Source organism: Miniopterus natalensis, chromosome 1 (assembly GCF_054644295.1).
Source record: "Miniopterus natalensis isolate mMinNat1 chromosome 1, mMinNat1.hap1, whole genome shotgun sequence".
Taxonomy (NCBI): Eukaryota; Metazoa; Chordata; class Mammalia; order Chiroptera; family Miniopteridae; genus Miniopterus; species Miniopterus natalensis.
In genome coordinates, this window is record NC_142081.1 from 1,465,938 (window position 1) to 1,475,224 (window position 9,287).

The window sequence follows — 9,287 nt, forward strand, 5'->3', positions numbered from 1 at the left end:
TTAAGGGAGCTGTATTTGAACAGCAGGAGGAGAGCAAACAGTTCGCAATACTGGGCACTGGGCAGTCTTGACCCTGACCATGGCTTGTGTGAAAGGAGTCACTTGGAGCCCAGAGGAAAGACAGACCGGGAAGCCTGGTGGGAGGCAGTGTCCGCAAGAGCTGTGAAGGCCAGAGCCAAGCAGGGCTGGGCCTCAGCCCTGCCACACACAGTCTTGGCCCTGTGCTTGTCCGTCCAGGCCCACGGCGTAGAGGGAGCTCCAGTCTCGCTCAAACAGCTGCCGCAGCTGCTCCTGCACAGTGCCCACCCCTGCCCTGGGGCCAGGGGCCCTCTGGCTGACCACCAGGCCCACGCCCGAGGTGCTGCTGAAGTAATCTTCCGACCAGTTGGAGGTGCCTGCGGGAGGTGAGGGGCAGGAGAGATGCTGGGCGCCTGGACTCACACGGGCCCCTCCGGCCTGGCCGAGGCCTGTGGGGACAGGTGGCCACTGGGCTGGTTGCGTGGTCCTCAGAGCTGCACGGAGACCCCACAGAGGCCCCGCTGGCAGCCCCTCTGTCCTCTGATCTAAGAGCCATGCCCCCCGTCAGCCCCCGGCCTGGCCACAGCCCGGGCACGTCCCCCTTTCTGCAGGCTTGTGTAGCCTCTGTGAGTCACAGCACTCCCCCGGTGCCCCTCGAAGACTCAAGGGTCCTGAGGCTGCCCAGGCCGGGCCCCACCGCAGGCCTCCCCCTGTGGCTCACCTATGTAGGCCGCCTTCTCTGTGACCATGAACTTGCTGTGGTTCACCCTGCTGAAGGGGATGTTGGAGTGATTCCCCACAGGCACGATGAAGACTTTCTTTGGGGGCAGAGAGGGAGCGTGTCAGGGATGGGAGGAGGGCCGCCCTCGCCCGGCCCAGCCCGGCCCGGCCCGGCCCGGGGAGTGGGTCCTCACCACGTCCACGGAGACGTTGATGGCGGGGTCGCTGAAGGCCTGCAGGGACCGCAGGTAAGAGAACATGCTGGGGTCCGTGTTGAGCCAGCAGCTGACCAGCAGGCGCACCTGCACCTGCCGGCTGAAGGCCGCGGCCCGTAGCGCGTTGTCCAGCACCGGCCAGTACCTGGGGGAGCGGAAGGTCAAGGTCCTGGCGGGAAGGGGAACGCACCGGGAGCCGCCCGTGAGCAAGGCAGGCCTCCGCCCCGGGGCCACCGGCCCCACCTGGCAGGACGGCGGAAGCGCGTGGTGGGGAAATAGTCCATCACCGAGACGTAGATGAACCGCCGAGCTGCGCGCATCACCGCCAGCAACGCGTCCAGGTCGTGGGTGCGGCCGCGGGGGCAGAGCTTGGGTGGTGACGCCTGTTCCGGGAGAGAGGGGTCCATGAGGGCACTGCCCCTGTTCTGAACCACGGGGCTCCCGGACCCGCCCTCCGGGATCTGGGGCCCAGGAGGGAGACAGGCGCTGCCTGGAGAGGCAGGACGGCCGGGCCACCCTGACTTCCCTGAGAAAGAGGCCCCCCGTGCTAGGAGGGGCTGCACACCTGCTAGGGCCCCCCCCTTCCGGGGCAGCATCCCCACCCTGACACCAGCTCCCTGCTGTGGACCAGCCACGGGGTGGGAGGCTGTGTCCCGAGGGAAAGGGCGTCTGCTGGGGGCCATGGCGGCCCCCTGTCTCCTTCCGTCCCCGCAGTGACACGATCGCTGGATCACCTGCCCCCCCAAACCTCCCTAGTCCAAGCTAGAGCCCCTTGACCCCCACTGGCAGTGTGATGGAGACACCCCTGCCCCCCCAAGGCACCGCCAGGCTGGCTGTGTCCTGTGGGTGCTAATGGCCTGCCCCTCGCCCAGGACCGCAGCCGGTCCCCCTGAGGACCCTGCAGGCTCTGTGAAGGCTGCAGGGTGGGCCAGGGGGGAGCAGGGCTCCCGTGGGTCTCCTTGGCCCTCTTACCGAGAAGTAGGCCGTGGTGGGCACCCCATCGAAACGGGCCCGGAGGGGCTGGAAGTGGTTGATGTGGGACGAGAAGGTGTGAGGCCAGTGCCTGGGGAGCACAGCCTTGGGCGCCCCCAACACCCAGTAGGTTTGGAAGGTCTTCTCCAGGTCGCGGGCCAGGCGGCTGCAATTGTAGATGACCGCGCCCAGCTCCTTCACCTACGGGACGGTCAGGCCGCGGCTGTGGGAGGAGGGCCCCCAGGCAGGGCTGCCAGGCAGGGTGCAGCCCCGACACCAGCGGCAGGGCAGGGCCAGGGCGGACAGGGTGCCGGGGAGCCCTGGGGTGGGGTGCCCAGCGGGTCCCTGTTTGTCTTGAACATGGCTTCCAAGGATCGAAGCAATACATGCTCGCTACCCAAAAAGCAACGGAGCCCTGGCCGGTGCGGCTCATTGGTTAGAGCGGCACCCGGTGCACCGAAGGGTTGCAGTTTCCGAACCCTGGCCTGGGTCAGGGCGGGTGCTAGAGGCAACAAATTGATGTGTCTCTCACACATGAATGTTTTTTTTTCTCTCTCTCCCTCTCTCCCTTCCACTCTCTCTAAAAAAAAAAAAATCATGGGAAAAATATCCCAGGCGAGAATTAACGGAACAAACAAAACAATGGAAAACGCATAAAAGCGCCCAGAAAGATCACCTTCCCCTTCACCTCCAAGGCCCAGGCAGTTACCTCCCCACTGCTTTTCCCGAAGGGGACCAGGCTCGCCCTCTGCGTGTTTGCCTGGATGGAGGGAGCGAGTGCATGAGATTCCACGGCATGGGCTGGTGGCCAGGCGGAGTTCTGTAACTTACGGAATCAGCCTCCGGCGTGTGCCGCTAGGGTGGCGTTACAGACGTGGCTGTGTCACCCAGGGCTCCATTTGGTGACTAGCCGCAGGGGACACCAAGCAAAGCTCCCAGAGCATGGGCAGGGGACAAGCGTCGGGAGTGGGGCATCTCCCCGTCCGGGCCCTGGGGCTCACCTGTGTCAGGGACCGCCAGTCCATGTTGGCACTGCCCACGTAGGTGTGCCGCCCATCCACGACCCAGAACTTGGAATGCAGAACGCCCCTGGTGAGCTTCCCCATGGGCACATATCGTACCTGGGCACCTGGCCGGGAGTCCAGAAAGACAGGGTGAGCCAGCTCCCTGGTGAGCCGGCTCTTACAGCTGGGTCCACTCATTTATCCTCACAACAGCCCTGCTCGGTCGCTATCACTGTCACCCCCATTTTACAGGTGGGGAAACTGAGGCATTGACTGGCCCGGGACCTCCCCAGGGCAGCCTGGCTCCAGAGCCGAGCCACCTCGTACCGACTTTGCTGCTTGCCTCCTGCGGCCTGGCCAAGCCTCCCCCCCGCAGGTCAGAGCAGCTGGTTCCGCAGGACCCCGGTCCACCCTGTGCTGCACCCTGTGGACAAGGACACCCCCGGCTCTTTGTCACCAGCGGGTCCCATGAAGCTGACTCGAAGAAGCCCGAGGCTCGGAGCTCCTACCCTCCCGGGGTCCTGGGAAAGCACAGGGTGTTTTTCCAGCCTCTTTGCAGCACCTCTGCTGTCCCTGTCCCTGTCCCTGTCCCTGTCCCTGTCCCTGTCCCTGTCCCTGTCCTTGTCCATGATGCCAGCAAGTCAGCCCACGTTCAACCCCAGCGCAGAAGGTGCGGGACAGGCACCTGCCTCGGGCTTCCAGGACCTTCAGGTCGGTGGAGTTCCTGGCCAGTGTTGGGTAGCTGGTGGCCACAGCCAGGGACACGTTCCGGTCCAGGACCTGCTGCAGCTTCCGCAGAAGGGCCTCTCCCTGCAAAACCAGGGTGGCAGTGAGCTGTCCGCCTGGGCAGGCCCTCTGCTGCCCCCACCAGGAAGGGCCCAGACCTTCCCCAGAGACTCCCCCACCCGCAGCTCAGTCAGACTGATGGGCGGCCCAGCTTGCTGTGCGTGTCTGGGTGGTGGGGTGGAGGGGCGCACCAGCTGGGAAGAGGAGTCGTTGACCCCAATGTCTGGGCCCGTGAGTGACCAGTAGTACGAGGCTATGTGGACGCTCTCCTGGGCGGCATCCAGCAGCTGCAGCCAGGCCTGGGCCAGGGGCTGGGCGGATGGGCTGCCAGCTGCGAAGGGCAGGTCCTGGGGGCTGCTTTCCACGAGGACCAGCCTGTGGAGGGAGCCCATGGGCCCGAGCATGAGTTCAGGAGCCAGCAGCCTGCCTCCTGTCACCCGCCTTGTCCCTGCCAGCCAAACCAGGGGGGCTGCTGTCAACAGGGCCCCAGGGCCCAGGCCAAGGATGCAGGGAGGGGCAGCCAACCAGTCTGGGAAGGGCAGGCCTGAGCCAAGCAAGCCTGCAGGGGGAGGTGACACCCAGGAGCCTGCCAGGGAGGGGGCTTTGAGCAGGGCAGATTGGGGACTGAGGCCCTACCCCAATCTCAGACACTGCCCGGGGGGAGCTGTTGTCCCTCGAGCCCAGCAGAGCTGGTGTGGAAGCCCTGGAGGCGACCAGGACTGACCCACAGGGAAGGGCTGGCCCAAGGCATGGTGAGCCCCAGTCCCTGCACACAGGGCCAGGCACCACTCCCAGGGCTGGCCGTGAAGGTGCCACACCTCGGCCCAGTGGGACCCGGTTCACCTGCCTTGTCAGAGCCCCCAGGGGGCACCTTGTGTTTGCTGCAAGGCACACCTCAAGTCCACCCCGTTCCCAGCCCCTGCTCCGGCCCATCCAGTCCGGGGCCTTCCCCCCACCCCCGGCTCCCCTGTCTCACTGCCTCCCTCCCCGCATCTTCCAAGAGTAGCTGGCAGAGGGCATGGCTTGGCCCCCAGGGGAGCCCCCCAGGAGGATGGCGTGGCCCCCACCCTGCAGATCCCGCAGGCTCACTCACCGGCAGGAGTCTGGCCGCTGCCACTGGGCCTCCCCTCCCAGGGGCTCCCAGGCTGGGCTGGAGCCCCAACCCTGGGACTTGGCGGGCCTGTCCTCGGGGTGCCGCTGGCCCCAGGTGGTCAGACAGGGCCCCCCCCACAGGAGGCAGATGAGGGTCACGCCGCCAAACCACAGCATGGCCAGTGCTCCCAGCACCTGCAACTGAAGAAGGCGTCACCGAGGGGTCCCCGGCCCCTGGGGAGGGCCAGGCCTGCCGCTGGGGTGGGGTCAGGCGGGACAGAGGGGGAAGGCGCTGAGCAGGGGCCAGACCCACAGTGTTGGTAGGATCAGGTGGCCATGTGGTCACCGGCTGTCCTTCCAGGTCCCCCCATGACTAGTGGATTTGGGCAGGTGCGGAGCACCCCCTCAGGTTGGGGTGCCCTAAGGCTCCCCCTTGGCTGGTTTCGTCCTTGCTGCTCTGCCCACAGGCCTGTGAGACTGCTGAGCCCCCTCCCTCGGCCCCCGTCTTACCATGCCCACCTCCCTGCTCTGTGGGCTGTGGGGCAGCGTGGAGCAGGGCCACTCAGGGGCCACCGATGCTCTCTGCGGAGGTCTCAGCATCTGCACGGGACAGCCTGGTGTCACTCACAGCCCTGGCCATAGTGCCCGGGGAGCTGGGCGCTGGGGACACCCCCACCATGAGGACCCCACAGACACCTGCTCAAACCCCCGAGGCCCCCCTGCTCCTGCCCAAGGCCCCACTGGGGTGCGAGGCTCCAGTCTGCTGCCCCACCCGGGCAGTGTGGCCTGCGGGCGGTGGCCCCTGAAGCTGGAAGAGCCCCTGGACTTTGCCTAGTGACTGTGTGTGTGTCCGTCTGTCGGTGTGTCTATGTGAGTGTGTTCCTGTGTGTGTGCCTGTGTGTATGTGTTTCTCTGTGTATGTCTGCGTGTCATGTCTGTGTGTGTCTGTGTGTGTGAGTCTGTGCGTGTCTGTGTGTGTCTGTGTGTCTATATGTGTGTGTCTGTCTCTGTCTCTGTGTGTGTGAGTCTGTGTGTGTTTTCACCTGTCTATGTATGTGTTTCTGTATGTGTGTGTGTGTGACCGGCTGTGTGAGCCCCTCTCTCGGTCTCCCTCCCGGTGGGTGTCTGGGTGTCAGAATCTCAGTTCCTTGTTTCAACCACAACTGCAGTGAGGGTGAGAGTCAGTTCTGCTTTCGAGCTTGGCCCCCTTTACAGGCCTATAAATAACCGCTTCCCTCCCCAGGCTGGGCCCCTGTGTCCCCCCCGCAACCTCCCAGAGCTGCAGTGCCCTTGCCTTGGCCAAAAAGCTGCCACATGGAGAGGCAGAGAAACCTGGTGTGGGCTGAGTCAGGCAGGGACCCCACAGCTATCAGGGGGATGGTGGGCTGAGTGGGGCCCCCAAGATGCTGTCTGGGTGGCTGTGGGCTGAGCGGGGACCCTGAGATGCTGCCTGGGGGCTGTGGACTCAGTGGGGACCCTGAGATGCTGTCTGGGAGGCTGAGGGCTGAGTAAGGACCCCGTGTCACTGTCTGGGGGCTGTCCCTCTGCAGTAGGACTCGGCAGCCATCTGGGAACAGAGGGCTGGTCTTGTCTCTTCAGAGTGGTCACTTACCCAAGGAGCCCGAAGCCAGGCCAGCTGGCCCCTGCTGGAGTTGGGCCTCTCCCCACAGTGGCCTCCAGTGCCACCACAAGCAGGGCTCTCCCGAGTTCAATGTGCCCTCGCTGGGGTTCAGCGAAAGGCCCATGGCCAGTCACTGGGCCACTCTGGATGGCCAAACTCTGACACCTTCAGAGAGGACACACAGCCCTCCCTCCATCCTGGGTGTGGCCGGGATGGGCCTCTGACCAAGGCACCTTCCAGGCCTGACCCCCAGAGCCGTTCATCTCCTCTTGGCCACTAGGAACTCATAGGACTGGGAGGCTGGCCACCGGGATGGCTCTAGGCAGGCGCAGACCTGTTTACTCACTGAGCCCTGGGGACCCTGGTTGTCCCTGCAGGGGGCCAGCTGTTGGGAGAGAATGACCCCCTAGCTCTGGTATCTCAGGGCTGCGATAGGCTGGGAGAAGTGGCTGAGCCCCCCAAGCCCCGTGTGACCCTGGAGGCCTCAGAGGTCTTAGCTGGAGGTGCAGGATCTCCTGCCCTGCAAGATGTGGGGTGTGGCCGCCGGGCAGAGGCTGGGACAGAGGACCTGCTGTCAACTCGCTGGGAGACCCCTAGGCCCTAGCGGTCCTGCGGTAGAAACTGGGGAGGAGTGGGTGGTCGCAGGCCCAGCTCTTGGCTCTGTCACCCTGGGGGCCTGGGGTTGCTGGCAGCAGGGGGCTGGGAAGGGCCACAGCCTCTTTCCCAGAGCCTCTGGCCTGGCCCTCCCAACCCGCCCTGGCTCGGCTGGCACTTACCTCTGAGGGTGCTGCCTTGGCACTCATCTTAGCTCCGGCCTGACTGCAGCCCTCAGCTCTCTGGGCGGGCTCCCCGTGGCCTCCACCCCGCCCACTGGCCTCTGCTCCACAGCCTGTGCTTCCCCTTCGGTCACTTCCTCTCAGTCCTGAGCACCTCGCTCTGCACCCGGGAAGATGACATCTGGAACAGGGTAGGTCAGCTCCAGGGTGAGGCTGAGAACTTTTACTTCCAGATAAAAGCCACTCTCCTCTCCACCTCTACCGTGGACGCACTCCAGGCACAGCCTGTGTACCAGGTTTCATGCAAGCCCCAGGGGACCCAAGGAACCACGGCTCAAGTGGGATTGCTTATTTCTCTCTCACACCGACCAAGTTCAGGGGCTGGTGGTCTAGAAATGGTGTTGGCTTCACAGATCCAACACCAGATCCCTCCAGCTCTCAGCTTGTCCCTAAGGTTGGCCAGCAGCCTCATGACCCCACAATGGCTGCCTGAGCTCAGCCATCACCCGCATGCTCCTAGCAGAGCTTAAAGGATATCCCAGAGATTTCCTGGAAGTCCCACAGGGGATTTCTACTTATGTTTCCTCATCTAGAACTTAGTCTCATGACTGCATCTGGCTGCAAGGGAGGCTAGGAAATGGAGGCAGCTAGGACCTCCATCCTGGGGAAGGCAGGTGGGGTTGCTCATTGGCTGTCCAAAAAGGCAGGCCCGGCTAGAGGTTACCAGGTCTCAACCCCAGCAAGGGGCTCTGCCTCACCCTTTACCCCTCCAACTGGGGCTCCCTGAATACAGGACCCTGTTGCCCCACAGACTTTACCTTTAGAATAGCTCTCTCACTTTGAATGAGGTCTGGGTGTCTGCCCTAGTTCCCCCTTTTAAGCTCCCATTCAGGGCAGGAGCTTCAGGGGACCCTGTCCAGGGTGCTGGCCTGAGGGTGACCAGCAGTTCCCAAGGTCAGGGTCAACAGGGAAGCCTTGGGGTCAATGTGGGTGGCCTGGGAAGTGAATGGGAAATGATGGCCCTGGGTCCCCTCACTTTCTTAATGGCCCCTTGGCCCACGACTGTAGACACTGTCACACCAGCTTCATCGATAGTTTTGCTAAGGCATTGTAAAGTAAAGGAGAGCACAAATGACATTTCACTCGTAACTGCATTAGTATGCATTTCTAAATAAATAAATTTCCTACAAAATCACAACACAATGATCCCTCCTGACCAAGTCAATAATTTCTTAATTTTATCAAATTCTTGCAATGCTATTATTATTTTCAGTCTCGTAAATTATCCATCTTATAATTATTTTATCGGTCAGGGTATGTTTAGAATATCCACTTTTACCAATTTATCTACTCACATTACTTGTTTTACTTCCGACTCTCCCCCGGTGACCACTGTCCTTCTTCTTGGAATACCTCCTTTAGAAGCCACTTGAAGACTAATTTAGCTGGGTATAAAATTCTTGGTTGTCCATCACTTGCCTTGATTGGGGATAAATGCTCAGTTTTCAGTTAAATGCTCAGTTTTCAAAGCTTTCTTGCTGTAGAGCAGCCATGTGGGCAGGCACCGAGGTTTGCGTGTGCACCTTGATAGGTGTGTACAGGTCACACACCTGTGGAACCACCATCCAGACTGAGGCGGAAGACAGTCCCCCGAGTACCTTCTCGGTCCACACCTCTCTCCGAGATGGAACCGTGGTGGTGACTTCTGTGGATGCGTATTCTTGCCGCATATAGACCTTGGCGTTGGCTCTGTCGTCCATCAGAACATGTGAGGTCGCAGCTCTTTCTTATTGCTTTGCGCTCTCAGGAGCATGGACACAGCAGGAGGGATGTGAATTCTGTCGGCGGCCGTGGGGTGTGCGTCCGGTGGCGGCTGTGTGGACAGGGCTGCCGTGAGCACTCGCACATGCCTTCCCATGGTCGTGTGCACGCAGTCCTCCTGGGTCAGAGGCTGACGCTCACACAGTTGTGGTGAATGCTGCCCGACTCACCAGCCCCGACAAGCACCCCGGTGGAGCTGTCCTGGTGGGCGTCGCGGTGCCTCGTGGTGGTAACGGTGCACTTCTCTGAACAGGTGACCTCG

The 9,287-nt window shown here is 62.5% G+C and overlaps 1 protein-coding gene across 3 annotated transcripts; it reads right to left on the reverse strand.

Annotated features, from left to right (window-relative positions):
- PLD4 (phospholipase D family member 4) lies at window positions 1–7,231 on the reverse strand. 3 transcript variants are annotated; one of them, XM_087813400.1, is made up of 10 exons: window positions 7,205–7,231; window positions 4,809–5,002; window positions 3,907–4,090; window positions 3,619–3,739; window positions 2,927–3,054; window positions 1,926–2,126; window positions 1,197–1,336; window positions 933–1,098; window positions 740–836; window positions 1–395 (listed from the first exon to the last, which is right to left on the reverse strand). In XM_087813400.1, exons 1-10 carry the CDS (start codon window positions 7,229–7,231, stop codon window positions 193–195), a joined length of 1,461 nt encoding a protein of 486 aa, XP_087669526.1. In that variant the 3' UTR covers window positions 1–192. The 3 variants fall into 3 exon arrangements, with proteins under 3 accessions (XP_087669526.1, XP_087669515.1, XP_016075182.2); XM_087813389.1 differs by having other exon boundaries at window positions 4,809–5,008; XM_016219696.2 differs by lacking the exon at window positions 7,205–7,231 and adding an exon at window positions 5,318–5,419 and having other exon boundaries at window positions 4,809–5,008.
- Window positions 7,232–9,287: the final 2,056 nt, after the last annotated feature.